This window comes from Hippopotamus amphibius, chromosome 17 (assembly GCF_030028045.1).
Source record: "Hippopotamus amphibius kiboko isolate mHipAmp2 chromosome 17, mHipAmp2.hap2, whole genome shotgun sequence".
NCBI lineage: Eukaryota > Metazoa > Chordata > Mammalia > Artiodactyla > Hippopotamidae > Hippopotamus > Hippopotamus amphibius.
In genome coordinates, this window is record NC_080202.1 from 41795022 (window position 1) to 41813416 (window position 18395).

Sequence of the window (18395 nt, forward strand, 5' to 3'; positions counted from 1 at the left end):
TGGCCCCAGGTGACTTCTGAACTCTGTGGTGTATAAGCCCCGCCCATCCGTTCCTCCAGGTTTCCCAGCCCGCGCGCCGTTACCATGGCAGCAGGGGGGCGCGGCTGACGTGCGGCGGCGTTTCCTGAAACATGGCGGCTGTCGAAGCGGCCGTGGAGCCGGTGACGGAGGTGGTGGCCGTTGGACCAAAGGCGAAGGACGAAGAGGAGGAGGAAGAGGAGTCGCTGCCGCCGTGCGAGGCAGTGCGCTGGGCGCCGGTGGGGGCGGTGGCAGAGGCCGGGCCCGGGGCGGCGGCGTTCTCGGAAGAGGCGGCGGCCGAAGAGCCCGGAGCGGCCCCGGGCTCCCCGCCGGACTCGCCGGGCCGGACACTGCGGCGGCTGCGGGCCGAGCGGCGACAGCTGGACTCGGCGCTGCTCGCGCTGTCGTCGCATTTCGCGCAGGTGCAGTTCCGCCTGCGGCAGGTGGTGCGCGGGGCGCCAGCGGAGCAGCAGCGCCTCCTGCGCGAGCTCGAGGACTTCGCCTTCCGCGGCTGCCCTCATGTCCTGGGTTACGGGGGCCCCGAGGACCCCACCAGCGATGATGGCGACGGGCTGCCGGGGGACCGGCCACGGTTGCGGGGCGAGGACCAGGTGAACAGCTCGGGCCGGGCCCCGAGAGATATGGGAATAGAGGGCTGGGTGGGTGGCGATGCTAACGCGGTCGGAGGTAGCATTGGTGAGAAGCCGGCTCGTCTAGGTGGCTATGCGTATTCCAGAAGAGACCAGACAGGTGTTCGGGGCCTGCTGAAAGGCAAGAGGACAGAGAGGCCTGGGAAACTGATGGTGAGAGGTGTCCACCAAAGGTGTGGAAGGAGATGCAGGTGTGATGACGTGAGAGGCAGAAGAGGGATGAGCAAGGAGAGTATTCAGAGGGCAACAGAGCAACCAGCTGAAACAATGCTGCTCCCACTCACCTTGCTGTCACCTCAGGAACCTAAGTCCTGAGCACATTTGCTGATAGAATACTCCGACCCTGGGGATTGAGGAAATTGGCTAGAGAAGAGCAAGTGAATTGAAATCCGTGGAAATTTAGATCTATTCCCTGTCCTTGCTTTCCTAGAATCTAGAGAATGTCTAGTCTTCAGACTCTCTTGTCTGGCTGAGAGCTTTGGTGAACAGCAAGATCTCTTAGTAAGTGAAAGAAACGCAACTCCTGATTATGCACATTTCCTAATGCTGGTATTTTAAAACTCATTCCCCATCCTACTTAATAACTAGATATTTTAAAGGAAGCCTCTTTGGTAACTGTGACAAGATTCAGGTAGCTGACACTAAGTACTGAGAATTTGTATGACATCCCTAGGGAACATTTCCTTACAGTCTTTGAACCTCTGGAAGCGCGCAGTTGTAGATAGCTTGTTGGAAGAGACTCGCTGTCTTTTCTCCACCTTTTTGTTGTTTAGGTTACAACCCACAAGTGGCTTTCTTCCCACTTAAATTGGTCTTAACCAAGAAGACTTATCAGTAGCAGATATTGACTTGCTTATTTTAATCTGAAATGTTTAAGAAGATTAAAAGTGCAATCCTTTGTTTACTGTTCCACCCTTCTCTCCGGCACACCCGCAGCTCCTTGCACAAGTCAAATTGCCAGACTTTTAAGGAACAGATAGTATAGAAAGAATTTCTGTGGTCGAGCCTTGTTTGGAGTGAGGAGCACCAAAAGTACTGTGTGGATGTGGTGCTCTTTTGGTTGTTCATTTTTACTTTTGGAAACAGAGTACAACTTAAAAAATGTGGAGATCAAAACACCGAATGTGCAGCTGCAGTCTGGTTTGCATATATTGACACATGAACAGGTGGTGCCGAAGTGGGGACATGTTTGAACCAAATGATTTACTACGTATCAATTCCAGTTTTTTGTTTTCTTAAAACCAGTATTTTCTCTGGCTTCATACTGGAAATTATTTCTGTTGTTTCCTGCCTTGCACCAGAGCTCATTGTTCTCACCTAGTAAACATGTTTACCCACGCTCCTGTAAATCGCATACTCAGTAATCACCATAAGTGACAGCATTCAGCAGACACACTCACGAAAACTCACGAAAACTGAATCAGGATCTATGGCTGGTTTCCTTCTTCTTTGGCTTTGTAATGTTGGGATGGGATACAATGAAAACAAAAAGTTTCCCTAGTTCTTTCCCTTTGGGCTGGTTAGACAGCTTTCTCCATAAGAGTTCATTGTTTGGAATGTGTCTTTCTGGACCTGATTGAGTTCAGTAACATACAGCAAATGTATACTGAGAGCTTACCCTGTGCTGGACACTGTGCTAGGCCTTGGGGGTACAGTCAAGACCTTTGCCCTTAAAGAGTTCATAGACTTAGGGAGGCAGAAACCTAAACAAATCATTATAATGTGACATGAGCTAGAGTAGAAGTGTGTACAAATTACAGAGGAAATGATCAGTTTTGCCTGGGGAAATCAAGGAAACCTCTTAAAGGATAGCTAGACCTTCAATAAGTGGGGGAGAACAGGGTTCTAAGAAAAAACCACAACACTGGGAAAGGTTTGGAAAGGCAGTATGCCCTGAGAAAAGGCTTGCTTTCGTATTGAGCAAAGCTAAAATGAGAGGATTGCTTTTTAAATAGCTAAACAAAAAGTTAATTTGTTGTTTTTCATTTGTTCTCTCTCATACCTTACTTCTGGAGGCCTTGGTAAGTACCATTTTAAGATTAAATTTAATATCCTATAGACGTCTAGTTTAAAATGCAGCCTTACACCTGCAAATGATTTGCTAGTTTTGTTTTTTGTTTTTGATACCCAAGAAAGGCAAGGAAGAACCAGTTTTTGAGAATACAAGACTTTACCTCTCAGAAGGGTTTTTCATCATTTAAATGCAGAAACTACCTGGTGGCCACCAGTGAGAAAAGGAGTCATTGGTCAGGGAACCTTACCAGACTCTTTTTTTTTTTAAACATTACCTTCTCACCCCTGTTACTTGGCTTTGAATTTTTTTCACTGCCTCAGGTGTTTGTTTGATTTTGCAATACATTGGAGGCGCTTTGGACCTTAAGAAAACTGATTATGAATTTTCTCTCTCTACACCTTTCTCTACACCCTTACCTCCAGATTCTCTTGCAAAATTTGGCTGCAGAAAGTATTCAGGACTTGTTCTGTGGTAATTGGCTCTGGAGGGTGGCGTATTTAATTCCTGGGAGGCTGTCTTGGCTGAGAAAAATTGTGTCAATCTTAACCAGGCCTTTTGAGGGGGAAGAAAAGCAATCTTAAAAGGCCCCATTGTATTCATATCCTATTTCCAATGAAGGACAAATACTTTCTTAAAGAAAACACACATTTAATAAATTGCCCCAATGAAATAATTATTCTTATTTTTGAACCTATCTCATGAATTCTGTATTTCATTCGGGTTACTTGGAAACATTTTATATTTTACTAGTCATTATTGGCTTAAGAGAATTCATAATGTACCCTGACTTTTTCTTTTCCTGTGAAATCTACCTAAATCTTTTCCCACGTTAGAGTGAGCAGGAGAAACGGGAACGTCTGGAAACCCAAAGAGAGAAGCAGAAGGAACTGATACTGCAGCTCAAAACCCAGCTCGATGACCTGGAGACGTTTGCCTATCAGGAGGGCAGTTATGACTCCCTGCCACAGTCCGTGGTCTTGGAAAGACAGCGGGTGAGCAGACCCGGAGGCGCCTCCTCCACTGCCTCAGGTTACGTTGTCCTTCCCGGCGTTCACAGGACGGCCTTGCCCAGATTGCTCACCCTCGGCCTCTCTGCTGGCCCAAATCAGAGGGAAATGTTGCTACTACCTGGGACCAGTCTTTATTCACATGTGGAAACACACATGCCAAAACTTTCTAATTTGATGATTGAGCTCTTTTTTCTTTTTTTTTGGGGGGGGGGTGGTTATTATCGTTAATACTAGTAGTAACATAATAATGATAACTTCTTTCATTTGATCTTTAAAACCATTCTACTTGGGCACTTAATGCTGTGTAAACTGATGTTTTCCCCGGCACCAGTTGATAAATATTCTAGGAATCCTAACTTTAATACTGTATTTATTAAAGCAACACCTGGGCAGACAAGTAAATCTGCTGGTCAGAATACAGCCTCCTTTACATACATGTCTCTCCAGAACTGTGATGTGGCTGTTTTTTTCTGGCAGGGTAGAGTTATACATTAGCTGGTTTTCAAATTGCTCCTCTTATTGTCACTAGGATATTTTGGCTGTAACGTGCCTGGATGTTTGTGGAGCTTTTCCTTTAGTTTCTTAGAGTAGGGCAAGAAGGGATAAGAAGGACTGGAAACTAAGGGAAATCAGTATTTATTCTCTGGGCGGCCGTGAGGGAAGCTAACTATGGGGCTTTTGAGATCATCAGCCACTTTGGGTCATTCACACTGTTGTTGTCTTGAGTGAAAGTTACCTGGCCTCAGAGAAAATTTGCAGTGAGAGGAGCCATTTCTGTCAGAGAGGAACCAGGGGTCCTTGTTTCTATAGGAGAAGTAAAGGGCCTATGCCCTCACCTTGATCAGCAATTGTACCATTTTTCTCACAAATTTAATTTCTATTTAAGGGTAGGAGGGAGGCATACTAGTAAAGATTCTTCTTCCTAACCCTCTCCCTGGAAATTCCAAAGGGTGTGCTCATGGCTTGTGGTCTTGATAGGTGGTCATCGATGAGTTAATAAAGAAACTGGACATGAACCTGAATGAGGACCTCAGTTCACTGTCCACTGAGGAGCTTCGGCAGCGTGTGGATGCAGCTGTGGCTCAGATCGTCAACCCAGCCCGAGTGAAAGAACAGCTGGTTGAGCAGCTGAAAACTCAGATCCGAGACCTCGAGATGTTCATCAACTTCATCCAAGGTCAGAGGAGGGATGGAAAGAGAGAGGTCTCTGGATGTCATCATAATGATATGTATTCTGAGTACTAACACCTAAAGGTGCCAGTCCTTGATGTACTATTTAAGAGGTTTGACCACTCGGTAAGGGAGCCAGCATGGTGGAGTGGAAAGGACATGGATTTTAGAACCAGAGTTAAAATCTCAGCCCTGCTCTTTACTGGCTTCATGTTCTTCATGGACTAACAAGGTTAGGCAGGTTCCTAACCTCTTCAGTCCCGCTCTCCTCCTCCATAAAATGATGATTCATGCTTCCTTAACTCAGCAAATATTTATTGAGCCGGCTAGTGTATGCCAGTCACAGTTCCACACTGAAATACTATGTGTAAAAGTCTTGTCACGTGGTAGGCACTAGTAAATAGTATTTCTCCTTTAAAAATCTGCCAAATAAGTGTCTCCTCTTTGTAACTTCTGATTGCAGATGAAGTAGGAAGCCCATTACAAACAGGTAGTGGACACTGTGAGTGCAAGGCCAGTGCGAAGACAGGAAATGGCTCCAGCAGAACTAGCAGCAGCAGACCACCTCCAGGAAACAGCAAAAGTAAGTATAGCTTCCAGACTGGGCAACTCTGTAGAGACAGACGGTAGATTAGTGGTTGTCTAGGCTGTGGGGTCGGGAAGAAGTGAGGAATGGGAATCACCAACGGTACATGGTTTCTTTAGGGGGGCTGATGGTTGCACAACTCTGTGAATATACTAAAAACCACTGAATCATACACTTTTAATGGGTAAGTTCAATGTTGTGAATTATATCTAAAAATAGTTGTTATTAACCAAAAAAAGGCAGTCCAGCAACATCCTGGGTGGCTCTTGACTTCATGTGGGACCCATACTGTAGCTCAGAAGCAAGACTGGATCTCAGCTTGTGACTTGTTGACTGTACCTCTGACACTATGGCCTCTCACTGATGAATCGTGTTTTCTGTGCAGCAAAGGCAGAAGACGTGAAGAGAGTTCAGGAGACAGGGCTGCACCTGATGCGGCGAGCACTGGCCGTGCTCCAGATCTTTGCCGTTAGCCAGTTCAGTTGTGCCACAGGCCAGATCCCACAGACCCTGTGGCAGAGGGACCAGGCTGACAGGGACTACTCTCCCTTATTGAAGAGGCTGGAGGTGTCAGTAGACAGGGTGAAGCAGCTTGCCCTGAGGCACCAAGCGCACGACCACATCATCAGCTCCGCCAGCCTCCAGGACCTCTCTCTGGGAGGCAAGGACGAGCTGACCATGGCTGTGCGAAAGGAGCTGACCTTGGCCGTGAGGGACCTGCTGGCCCACGGACTGTATGCCTCCTCACCGGGGATGAGCCTTGTCATGGCCCCCATCGCCTGTCTGCTGCCGGCCTTCTCCTCGGCCCCCGAGGCCATGCACCCCTGGGAGCTCTTTGTAAAGTACTACCACGCCAAGAACGGCCGTGCTTATGTGGAATCTCCAGCCCGGAAGCTCTCGCAGTCATTCGCCCTGCCTGTCATGGGAGGCACTGTGGTGACGCCCAAGCAAAGCCTGCTGACAGCCATCCACATGGTGCTGACGGAGCACGACCCTTTTAAGCGCAGTGCAGACTCGGAGCTGAAGGCCTTGGTGTGCATGGCGCTGAATGAGCAGCGTCTCGTGTCCTGGGTGAACCTCATCTGCAAGTCGGGGTCGCTCATCGAGCCCCACTACCAGCCCTGGAGCTACATGGCACACACGGGCTTTGAGAGTGCCCTCAACCTGCTCAGCCGCCTCAGCAGCCTCAAGTTCAGCCTCCCTGTGGACCTGGCTGTGCGCCAACTCAAGAACATCAAGGATGCCTTTTGAAGAGAACACCCTGGCCCCAGACCAGCACCTTGCTCAGTGGGGCTAGATGGTTGGTCTTCTAGGGTAAGAGCAGGAATTAGGAGGAGGGGCTGAAGACACTTTCCCTAGCCACATGAGGCCAAGTCTCTTTTCCCCAGTGTAGCATCTCAGAAAGATGTGCTGGAGACCCTCTTGCTAACAGGTTCTGCCCTGGTGTGTAACCATCGTGTACATGTGGGCACATGTACTCAAGCCTGTGGAAAAGAAGTCAGTCATGGCACCCACTCATCGTGCCACGTCTGATTTTTGGAAAACCCAGGTTGCTGTAACCATTCTCTTCACAGCAGTGAGTGACAGCATGAGTGAGTTGTTGGTCCTGGAAGACGTTCAACTTGAGGCTCCTGTCAGTCAAGTTGGGAGCCATCTTCCTTCACTTGAAGCAGGTTTGAGAGAGTCCTGGGTCCCAATTTAAATTCCATTTGTGAATATTGACGCCTTTTTCTTCCCGACCCCAAGGTCAAGGGAGGCTGTGTGTGTTCTACAGCTGCCTCTAAAACCGAAAGTGGGAGTATCTGAGAACAGCATTTCTAAGGGTGTTAATCACAGTTGATTTTTTTTTTTTTTCCCCACTCTGCGTGGTTTGTGGAATCTTAGTTCCCTGACCCTGACCAGGGATCAAACCTGGGCCCACAGCAGTGGAAGCACCAAGTCTTAACCGCCAGGGAAGTCCCCACAGTTAATTTTAATGTGAGCCCTTCTTCATGTAGAGGTAAGAACCGAAGTCTGTCCCTGACAAGGGGTCCTTTCTTCACGGCCCAGACGATAGTCTTTTGCTCTTGGAGCTGGTTTACCAGGACAACCACCGTGTGGTGCCATGTGCTCTGGCACGTAACCCTTCCTCTGCGCACCTCCCAACTCCTCAGAAGGAAATGTGTTCGAGGAGTGCTCCACGTGTCCTGGAGGCTGGATGGTGGAGGAGGTCTGACCACGTGACCGGTTCGACAGCGGGAGTAGGAACTGTGGCAGATCACTGATGCAGAGGAGGGGCTCGGCAATTCCTTGTAAAACTGACTCTAGATCGGTCCTATTCGGTCTGTTTTAGCATTTTAGTTCATACTTGCTATTCAGCTTGCATCCTGCTCTGGGACTGAGCAAAGATGAGTAACATGTATCACCTTCTGGAAAGCCAAATGGGTTCCCAACACTACTGATTCAGCATCGTTCCATGTATTAAATTGCCAGCTGCACTTTGTGTATGCACTATTATGTAGTGCATTTTAATTTAATTTTTTCAGTAAGATATTATTTAAGATCTATTCTTGATAATTCATTAGAATTAGTCCTCCTTCATGTGAAACAGGATAAGTGTAAAATGTGAAAAATATCTGCGGTTGCTAATAAAATCATAGTATTTTGTGTAGCTTTTCTGCAAAGACCTTAGAGACTGTTGGCTTTGGTTTATAAGTCTGGGCATCATCAGCCTATCTGATCCAGATCAGTATTTCTTTGAGCAATGCCTGGCTCCTGGCCTTTCTGTCTCTTTTCTGCCCCCTGCCCTGGATCAACTCAACTTTGGTGGTGTCTTTCCCCACCTTGAACAAATACATGAAAAATGCCTTTGGCATTATCATCCTGTCTTGCCCAGGCCTGCAGTCCTATCCCCACAGCAAATCTCACCACACATACCACTTTCGGATTTGTTTTTTTTTTTTTTTTCTTCTTGTTTTCTGTTTTTTGTTTTTGTTTTTCCAGATTTGGCACTTTTAAATTCACTTGTCTGGACACTATTTGGGGGGGTGGTAAGTGCTATAGCCATATGGCCTAACCCTGGATCACCCCAGTATTATCTTTTTCTAATCTTAACAAAAACTAACTGGTATTAAGGCTTTTATGCTAGCATCATGAGAAACATTTTGTGTTTTGTGTCATCCTAGTTTAATTCTCACTACTTATAAGGCAGGACAATATTATCCCCATTTTATAGCTAAGGAAACTGAACTGCATAGAGGTTAAATATTTTGTCCACGTTTACATGTTGGAAGAGCTGAGATTTGAACACAAGTTGCCTGAATCAAAATTCTGTGGTCTTTAACTCTTATGTTACCTCATTGTATCATGCTGCTTCTCGATCTTTTATTCCACTCTCTCCTTTATCCCCTCACTTTACCATCACTTCAGGGACAATCAGGTATTTTCCACATACTTGCCAGAAATTTCGGCTGCCAAAGGACCAGGCTGCAGGGAGATGCGCAGACAGCCATTGCTCTCCCAAGTTCTTCATGAAATTTAAAGATGTATAGAGACAGAGACAAGCCTGCCAGCAGGCCAGTAGTCACATATCTGCTAGTCACTGATAATATCTGCATTATAACTGAAGATAGAGGTCTGTGCTTGGCTTGGAGTGAGGCAGACAGGATGAAAGAGGAGTGGAGGGCCAGTCAGCCCAGGTCTAAGGCTATGCAAGAACAGAATGAAAGAGAGCCATGGGTATACATCCAATTAAAGTGCAGGGTCTGTTGTATGATGTGCAAGGCATTGTTACAGATTTCCAAGGTGCTCTGCCTTAATTCATTCACTGTTGAGCACCCACCAACTGCTTGGGCCAGCCAGGTGCTCAGAACTTCTCTCTCCCTGCCTTCAAGGAACACAAGATTTAGCAAAGGAAATACCAAACCAATTGGAGATTTCAGTGAGTTCAAGGCAATGATAAGATTTCAGGATTTGGTTTCCATTTTCCAAGAGAGAAACAACAAAAGAGACAAAAGCAGGTAAGGAAGCTGAAAGAAGACCATGGAGATGGAAATGGACAGGGTCTTGTGGTGCAGTGGCAAGAGTCCAGGCTTGGGAAGGGGGGTGGGGTGGGGGCTTGCTCTGCACCACCAACCCTCTGACTTTGCTACTTTAGAACTGTCCTTTCATCTTCGAGAGGACAGAGTAGACGATCTCTGAGGTCCTTTCCAACTCAAATGTCATTCCAAATTAAAACAAAACATTTTAATTAAACATAAAATATAAGCACATAATTGGGATGATAAACCATTAGAATGAACTGCTGAGGGCTGAAGGAGAAATTGGTCCCTAGAGAGCCTCAAGAAGAGAAATGATGAAACCCTGATTGTTCCCATGTCTTACCCAAGACCAATCCTATAGATTTGTCAGTGTTCAGGTGAGCAAAAACTATAAGATGGTTTCTCTTTCTCTTGAACTCAGAAGACACCTAAAGAATCATCTAAAAACACTCTTCCAGTGAGTGATGGGAAATAATTCAGTTTGAGAGCCAACTAGACCTGGGTTCAAACCCAGAGTTGATGATCAGAGCTCTCTGAATCTCAATTTCCCCATGTCTAAATGGGAGGAAAATACCCAAGATGCAGATTCATGAGTTAAATAGCAGTTGACTTATCTAAAATTTGTAGCATCTTGCCTGACAGAGAGTAGGTGCTCAGTTTGGTGACTGGGTAAACAGTATGGGCTCAGGAGTAGTGCCCCACTTACTAGCTGTGGATTTGGGGCAAATTACTTAACCTGTCCAAACCACAGTATCTTCAACTGTAGAATGGGGATAACAGTACTTATCTCTTAGTGTTGTTATGAGGATCAAAAGAGATAATATACGTAAACAGATTAACTTGTCCTGGCACAGGGTACACAGCTGCTAGTATCACCATAATTGTCCCTCACTTATTCTGGTTGATAATGTCTCTGACATCACTAGACTCTAAGTATTGGGGGCAAGTGCGCTTCTTTTTCTTCTTTTTTATGTTACTTTGAAAGTTTTCCTTTTAAAAAGTTTTATTGAGATCTAATTGACATACAATAAATTGCATATATTTAAAGTGTACAATTTGATTTTTTATTAGTCATCTATTTTATACACATTAATTTATATATGTCAATCCCAATCTCCAAATTCATCCCACCCCAACCCCGAAGTACCCTTGTTTGATTGATCTTCGATTCTTCCTTATGCCTCCTGGTGTACACAGTTCGCACTAATAAATGTCCTATTTTGTTTCTGACTGTTCCAAGGCAAAAGATTTCAAACTGTGCCTCCCCCACCTCCTAGTGCCAGAGAAAGGAACTACAACTAAAAGGGCAGCAGAACATCTGTCCACGAAAAAGCCTTCCGAGGGAGGCAGAATTCCTAAACAATGCACTACTGACTAACCAAGTGATCACTGAAGAAATCAAAGAAGAAATTTAAAAATACATAGAAATAAATGACAATGAAAACGACGACGACCCAAAACCTACGGGACGCAGCAAAAGCAGTTCTAAGAGGGAAGTTTATAGAATTCAATCTCATCTCAAGAAACAAGAAAAATCTCAAGTAAACAATCTAGCCATACACCTGAAACATCTAGAGAAAGAAGAGCAAAGAAAACACAAAATCAGTAGAAAGAAAGAAAGATCAGAGCAGAAATAAATGAAATACAAACGAAGAAAACAACAGCAAAGATCAATAAAACTAAAAGTTGGTTCTTTGAGAAGATAAACAAAATTGATAAACCTTTAGCCAGACTCATCAAGAAAAAAAGGGAGAGGACACAAATCAATAAAATTAGAAATGAAAAAGGAGAAATCACAACTGCTGCTGAAGAAAGTCAAAGGATTATAAGAGACTACTATAAACAACTATATGCCAATAAAATGGACAACCTCGAAGAAGTGGACAAATTCTTGGAAAGGTACAATTTTCCAAGACTGAATCAGGAAGAATTAGAAAATATAAACAGACCTATCCCAAGTAATGAAATTGAAACTGTAATAAAAAATCTTCCAACAAACAAAAGTCTAGGACCAGATGGCTTCACAGGTGAATTCTATCAAACATTTAGAGAACAGCTAACACCTATTCTTCTCAAACTCTTCCAAAAAATTGCAGAGGGAGGAACACTCCCAAATTCATTCTATGAGGCCACCATCACCCTGATACCAAAACCAGACAAAGATATCACAAAAAAAGAAAATTACAGACCAATATCACTGATGAACATAGATGCAAAAATCCTCAACAGAATGCTAGCAAACAATCCAACAACACGTTAAAAGGATCATACACCATGATCAAGTGGGGTTTATCCCTAGAATGCAAGGATTCTTCAATATATGCAAATCAATCAATGTGATACGCCATATTAACAAATTGAAGGATAAGAACCACATGATCATCTCAATAAATGCAGAAAAAGCTTTTGACAAAATTCAACACCCATTTATGATAAAAACTCTCCATAAAATGGGCATAGAGGGAATCTACCTCAACATAATAAAGGCCATATATGATAAACCCACAGCAAACATTATTCTCAATGGTGAAAAACTAAAAGCATTTCCACTAAGGTCAGGAACAAGACAAGGATGTCCACTCTTGCCACTGTTATTCAACATAGTTTTGGAAGTCCTACCCAAGGCAATCAGAGAAGAGAAAGAAATAAAAGGGATACGAATTGGGAAAGAAGTAAAATTGTCACTGTTTGCAGATATTATGACACTATACACAGAAAATCCTAAAGATGCCACCAGAAAACTACTAGAACTAATCAATGAATTTGGAAAGGTCGCAGGATACAAAATTAATGCACAGAAATCTCTTGCATTCCTATACACTAACAATGAAAAATCAGAAAGAGAAATTAAGGAAACAATCCCCTTTACCATCACAACAAAAAGAATAAAATACCTAGGCATAAACCTACCTAAGGATACAAAGACTTGTATTCAGAAAGTTATAAAACACTGATGGAAGAAATCAAAGATGACATGAACAGATGGAGAAATATACTATGTTCTTGGATTGGAAGAATCAACATTGTGAAAATGACTATAATATGCAATCTACAGATTCAATGCAATCCCTATGAAACTACCCTATCAAATGGCATTCTTAACAGAATTAGAACAAAAAATTTTACAATTTGTGTGGAAACACAAAAGACCCCGAATAACCAAAGCAAACTTGAGAAAGAAAAACAGAGATGGAGGAATCAGGTGCCCCGATTTCAGACTATACTACAAAGCTATAGTAATCAAGACAGTATGGTACTGACACAAAAACAGAAATATAGATCAATGGTATAGGATAGAAAGCCCAGAGATAAACCCACACACATATGATCACCTAATATATGACAAAGGAGGCAAGAACATACAATGGAGAAAAGACAGCCTCTTCAATAAGTGGTGCTGGGGAAACTGGACTGCTACATGTAAAAGAATAAAAGTAGAACACTACCTAACACCATACACAAAAATAAACTCAAAATGGATTAAAGACCTAAATGTGAGACCAGACAGTATAAAACTCTTAGAGGAAAATATAGGCAGAACACTCTATGACATAAATCATAGCAAGATCCTTCTTGACCCACCTCCCAGACTAATGGAAATAAAAACAAAAATAAACAAATGGGACCTAATGAAACTTAAATGCTTTTGCACAGCAAAGGAAACCATGAACAAGACAAAAAGACAATCCTTAGGATGGGAGAAAATATTTGTAAATGAAGCAACTGACAAGGGATTAATCTCCAAAATACACAAGCAGCTCATGCAACTCAATATCAAAAAAACAAACAACCCAATCTACAAATGGGCGGAAGACCTAAATAGACATTTCTCCAAGGAGGACACACAGATGGCCAACAGACACGTGAAAAGATGCTCAACATCACTGATCATTAGAGAAATGCAAATCAAAACCACAATGAGGTATCACCTCACACCAGTCAGAATGGCCATCATCAAAAAATCTAGAAACAATAAATGGTGGAGAGGGTGGTGGAGAAAAGGGATCCCTCCTGCACTGTTGGTGGGAATGTAAATTGATACAGCCACTATGGAAAACAGTATGGAGGTTCCTTAAAAAACTAAAAATAGAACTACCATATGACCCAGCAATCCCAGTCCTGGGCATATACCCAGAGAAAACCATAATTCAAAAAGACACACATACCACAATGTTCATTGCAGCACTATTTACAATAGGCAGGACATGGAAGCAACCTAAATGCCCATCAACAGATGAATGGATAAAGAAGATGTGGCACATATACACAATGGAATATTACTCAGCCATAAAAAGGGATGAAATTAAGCTATTCCTAGTGAGGTGGATGGACCTAGAGTCTGCCACACAGAGTGAAGTAAGCCAGAAAGAGAAAAACAAATACCATATGCTAACACATATACACAGAATGTAGAAAAATGGTACTTGATGAACCTAGCGGCAGGGTAGGAATAGAGATGCAGACGTAGAGAACAGACTTGGGGTGGGGGGAAAGCTGGGACATAGTGAGAGAGTAGCATCAACATATACACACTACTAAATGTAAAATAGATGGCTAGTGGGAAGCTACTACAGAGCACAGGGAGACCAACTTGACGCTTTGTGAAGACTTAAAGGGGTGGGCTAGGGAGGTTGGGAGGGAGGCTCAGGAGGGAGGGGATATGGGGATATATGGATATATGTATACATATGGCTCTTTCACTTTGTTGTACAGCAGAAACTGACACAATACTGTAAAGCAATTATACTCCAATAAAGATTAAAAAAAAAAAAAAAGGGCAGCGGAGCAGCTGCGGCCACGTAAAAGCCTTCCGGGGGAGGAAGAATACCTTTGTTCTGAGTACTGATGGAGCTGCTAATAAAGTTTGATTTGAATAAATGAGCTGCCAGGCCTTCCTTTCCCCTCAACAGCTTCTTCCGCCCTCAGCACAGATTCTGAGCGCGGCGCAAGGGGCGGGGCGAAGCCCTGAGGGGCGGGACAGGAAATGAAATCACCCTACACGGGGTGAAAGGTTAGCGGAAGTTGCCTTTCTTTCTTTCTGCTGTAGACCCGGGTGGTAGCTGCTGGTGAGTGGAGGCTGTTGCAGGTTCGTCCAATCCGCTGCCATCCGCGGCCTGGGAGTCGAGTTGCGGCGTGGTGCCGAGTGCTTTTTGTTTCTCGGTCTCTGGCGGCTTCGTAGCGGATCCTGTCCTGCGAGTAGGGCCCGAGGGCGATCTGAGCCGAGACGGCGGTGAGCGCAGCTGAAGTTCGGGCCCACAGCCTGAGCTGACTGGTTTTTGAGCGGCCCCTTTTCCTTCCTCTGCAGAAATGGGCAAGTTCATGAAACCCGGGAAGGTGGTGCTGGTCCTGGCCGGTCGCTACTCCGGACGCAAAGCGGTCATCGTGAAGGTACCAGCCCCCCGAGCCTATGCGCCCTTGTATCCCGTGACTGGGGCGGGCGGGCAACTTGGAATTCAAGACCTAGTTTGGGGTATTACCTACTGAGCATTGCGAGCGGTGGTGGGGGATGAATGTCTGAGAGCTTTTGAGAGAGAAAGATGTAAAATAAAAACAAACGGGAGTTGAATTCAACAGCTAACACCTAACGCGTTCTCTATCAAAGAGGTTTTAAATAATAGTAATGGCCAGCGTTTACTGAATGCTTGGTTGGTGCCTGGCACTGCCTTACAGGTGTCGTGTTCAATCCTTGCAGTAACCATAGGGTTACTTTCTACAGCAAAGTTTTAGAGATGCTAGGTTTCACCGAAGGGCAAACAAGTTGTAAACGCTGCAGCTGGGACTCCGTGAAGTATTGAGAACCAGTGCTTGGCATATAGCAGTCACTCCATAAATGTTAACTGTTGTTACATTTTAAATCTTACCTCCCAGGAGCCCTTCTAGAATTTTCTTGGTGGGAAGGAAACCACCGTTTTCCCAGCTATTCTTTGAGTATGTAGCATAGCACTTAGAATGTCTGCTTTGTCTGGTTTTTATAATAATGGCTCTCAGAGGCCTAGGGTTGGGGTTATTCTTTCTATACACACCCTACACCTAGCAGTAACGTGTGATTCTTGGTCACTCAGAACATTGATGATGGTACCTCAGACAGACCGTACAGCCATGCTCTGGTGGCTGGAATTGATCGCTATCCCCGCAAAGTGACAGCTGCCATGGGCAAGAAGAAAATCGCCAAGAGGTCAAAGATCAAGTCTTTTGTGAAAGTTTATAATTATAATCACCTCATGCCTACCAGGTGAGTATTTCAAGAATGGGAATGAAAATGACTTTTTGTAACTTTTCTCCCTTCTCTGTTCTGCTGAATAAGGAGACAAGCCTGTAGCCACTCCAGCGTGGGGGAGAGACATCATTTTCAGTTTGTCATTTGGCAGTGCTTTCCAGTGTTGCCTCTTTAATCCATCTTGGAACTATTTACTTTTCTGTCATTTTCTGTGGTAGCTTCCCTGACTTGGGCAAGCCAGACTGAAAAACCTCTTCCAGGCTTGCTCTTGATCTGTCTCTCTTTTCTACAGAGAATTAAGTGTTGAATAAAGGTGGTTCCATTATTTTCCAGCCGCAGTAAACACAGGCACAGGACCTGGCCTGACCTCTTCCACTCTCAAGGATAATAGTAGGATAGTGGTGGGAAATTAAGAGTGAAGTGTGAAGTTTTTCAGTGGCTTGAATCTATGTAAATGAGTTTGTTAAAATTGGGCATTTGTGGGGATTCCCTGGCAGTCCAGTGGTTAGGACCCCAAGCTTTCACTGCCAAGTGCCCAGTTTCAATCCCTGGTCAGGGAACTAAGAACCCACAAAGCGTAGTGCAGCCAAAAAAATAATAACTTTTTTAAAAATTGGATGTTTCCAAAGACTATCATCAGGACTTTATAGCGCAGTTTTGAGGATCGCTCCTGTGGAGTCAGACCTTAACATGCCCGTGTCCGAGGAGTGGGGCGGAGGGGTGAAGGCCCTGGCAGCCTGTGGGCTGCTCCTACCTTCCTGCCACTGTCCTCAGGTACTCTGTGGATATCCCCTTGGACAAAACTGTTGTCAACAAGGATGTCTTCAGAGACCCTGCTCTCAAACGCAAGGCCCGACGAGAGGCCAAGGTCAAGTTTGAGGAGAGGTAAGTAGGCTTTGGTAATGAATGTTGGAGTATGGTTTTTGTGTTTGTTTTAATTAATTAATTTATTTATTTTTATTGGCTGTGTTGGGTCTCTCTTTTGCTGTGCGCGGGCTTTCTTTTTAGTTGCGGTGAGTGGGGGCTGCTCTTTGTTGTGGTGCATGGGCTCCTCATTGCCGTGGCCTCTCTTGTTGTGGAGCATGGCCTCTAGGCACGTGGGCTTCAGTAAGTTGTGGCGCACGGGCTCAATAGTTGTGGCGCATGGGCTTAGTTGCTCCGCACCATTGTGGGATCTTCTTGGAGCAGGAATCAAACTCGTGTCCCCTGCGTTGGCAGGCGGATTCTTAACCACTGCGCCACCTAGGAAGCCCTACTATGGTCTTAATATTCTCCCTGAAGACAATTTTTTCTTTTGTGATTCCTCCCCTCATTAGTGTCCTTTTTTCCCCTCTCTAGATACAAGACCGGCAAGAACAAATGGTTCTTCCAGAAGCTGCGGTTTTAGTCTGCCTTGTTTCCATCATTAAAAATCCAAAAAAAATCCATGTGTCTGCCAGTTTCTTGCATTATTAGACTGGGAAAGAACATTCATACAATGAGAGACACTGGGTGTTGGATGAGGGCCTGTGGGAAAATACAAAAAGTAAATCTACCTTTGTGAGACATGGGCTACTTCTCTCCACAGTCCCATAATCCTTTAATGGTCTGGCTCAGTGGGTAAAATGTGACATTGAACTGTTTCACCAGAAGAACTACTCTGGGCATTTTTAGGTGCGAAATTGTTTTACGCATCCCTGGCTTTAGCCCATTACACATCTGGAGGGTCATCCCCCATATCCCCCCACCCCCGCTGTGACAACCAAAGGCCCCTTGGATTGAGAGTCGCTAACCTGAGGTGGTTTGTTAAACCAGAGTGCCAGATTTGGTAGGCCAGGATTCCTAGCAGCTTAAGTGTTGCTGATACTGCTTGGACAAGGAAGGAGCATACGAGGACTGCTCTAGGTGGGGATGCACACCAACGAAGGCCTGAGCCCCAGTGCAGCCATTCCTAGTGGGACCAGGGAGACGTCCCCAAATGGTCTGACTAGTAGAGACAAGGCAAGAAAGGGTGTGATTCAAGGGATTTGGGCGCTGGGTTGTCACCACTGTTGCAGGGAAGGCGTTTGGCCCTTCTGTCTAGCATTTTACCTCATTGGATACTTGACCAGGTTTTACTGACCAGCCAAGCTAAGCTGGTCCTAAGTCACTAAATGGAACTAGGATTCAAATGGGCCTGTTTACCAAGCTTCACACTTGGCACACTTCCACCTGGGATGAGGGGTGGGCGGCTTGAGAAAGGGGCTCAGTAAGTTACTGAGTGGGAAACCCTGGACTAGGTGAAAATGGAAAACACATCCTGCTCTGTTTTGTGTATGCTTTCATTTGATGCATTTCACCCTCACGTGTTGGATGTCTCCAATAAGTAGCTTGCCTACTCAGTCACAAACGGAGCTACATCTAAACCCTTCTTTGACTAAAAATTCAAGTTCAAATGGTGTTCCAACCAGGTTTGGATCCATGTGTCACTTCCTAGCAATGTGACTGGGCAAGTTTCTATGCTTCTGTGCCTCACAAGTTTAGAATTTCATCTGCAAGATGGGGAAAATGAAACCAACTTAAAGGGATCGTTTTGAAGGTGGAGTTAATTCATGAAAAGTAGAAATGGTATTGGGCACATGACAGCTCTCAAGTGCTGGCTGTTAACTACAGTTTCGTGAATTTGATGGGGCATTTCTCATTCAATTATCAACATCTGCATGTTTGGGGCAACATTCTAAGCTTTGGGGAAA

The 18395-nt window shown here is 44.7% G+C and overlaps 2 protein-coding genes across 6 annotated transcripts; both read left to right on the plus strand.

The window, feature by feature from the left end:
* Positions 1-125: 125 nt before the first annotated feature.
* Positions 126-8113, plus strand: RUNDC1 (RUN domain containing 1). The gene is made up of 5 exons (XM_057715281.1): positions 126-629; positions 3516-3674; positions 4671-4869; positions 5326-5445; positions 5834-8113. The coding sequence occupies exons 1-5, from the start codon at positions 132-134 to the stop codon at positions 6697-6699; spliced, it is 1842 nt and encodes a 613-aa protein (XP_057571264.1). The 5' UTR covers positions 126-131; the 3' UTR covers positions 6700-8113.
* A 6352-nt stretch (positions 8114-14465) lies between these two features.
* RPL27 (ribosomal protein L27) lies at positions 14466-17095 on the plus strand. 5 transcript variants are annotated; one of them, XM_057716949.1, is made up of 5 exons: positions 14466-14533; positions 14773-14855; positions 15530-15699; positions 16459-16569; positions 17023-17095. In XM_057716949.1, the coding sequence occupies exons 2-5, from the start codon at positions 14775-14777 to the stop codon at positions 17069-17071; spliced, it is 411 nt and encodes a 136-aa protein (XP_057572932.1). In that variant the 5' UTR covers positions 14466-14533; positions 14773-14774; the 3' UTR covers positions 17072-17095. The 5 variants fall into 5 exon arrangements, with proteins under 5 accessions (XP_057572932.1, XP_057572935.1, XP_057572934.1 ...); XM_057716952.1 differs by having other exon boundaries at positions 14480-14553; XM_057716951.1 differs by having other exon boundaries at positions 14498-14703.
* The last annotated feature ends 1300 nt before the right edge of the window (positions 17096-18395 follow it).

Excerpts from the sequence above, each read along its gene's own strand:
- RPL27 (XM_057716949.1), top strand. The coding sequence starts at position 14,775 with ATGGGCAAGTTCATGAAACCCGGGAAGGTGGTGCTGGTCCTGGCCGGT. Across the intron at positions 15,700-16,458 it reads AATCACCTCATGCCTACCAG|GTACTCTGTGGATATCCCCT; the intron begins GTGAGTATTTCA and ends CACTGTCCTCAG. Across the intron at positions 16,570-17,022 it reads AAGGTCAAGTTTGAGGAGAG|ATACAAGACCGGCAAGAACA; the intron begins GTAAGTAGGCTT and ends TCCCCTCTCTAG.
- RUNDC1 (XM_057715281.1), top strand. The coding sequence starts at position 132 with ATGGCGGCTGTCGAAGCGGCCGTGGAGCCGGTGACGGAGGTGGTGGCC. Across the intron at positions 630-3,515 it reads GGTTGCGGGGCGAGGACCAG|AGTGAGCAGGAGAAACGGGA; the intron begins GTGAACAGCTCG and ends TTCCCACGTTAG. Across the intron at positions 5,446-5,833 it reads ACCTCCAGGAAACAGCAAAA|CAAAGGCAGAAGACGTGAAG; the intron begins GTAAGTATAGCT and ends TTTTCTGTGCAG.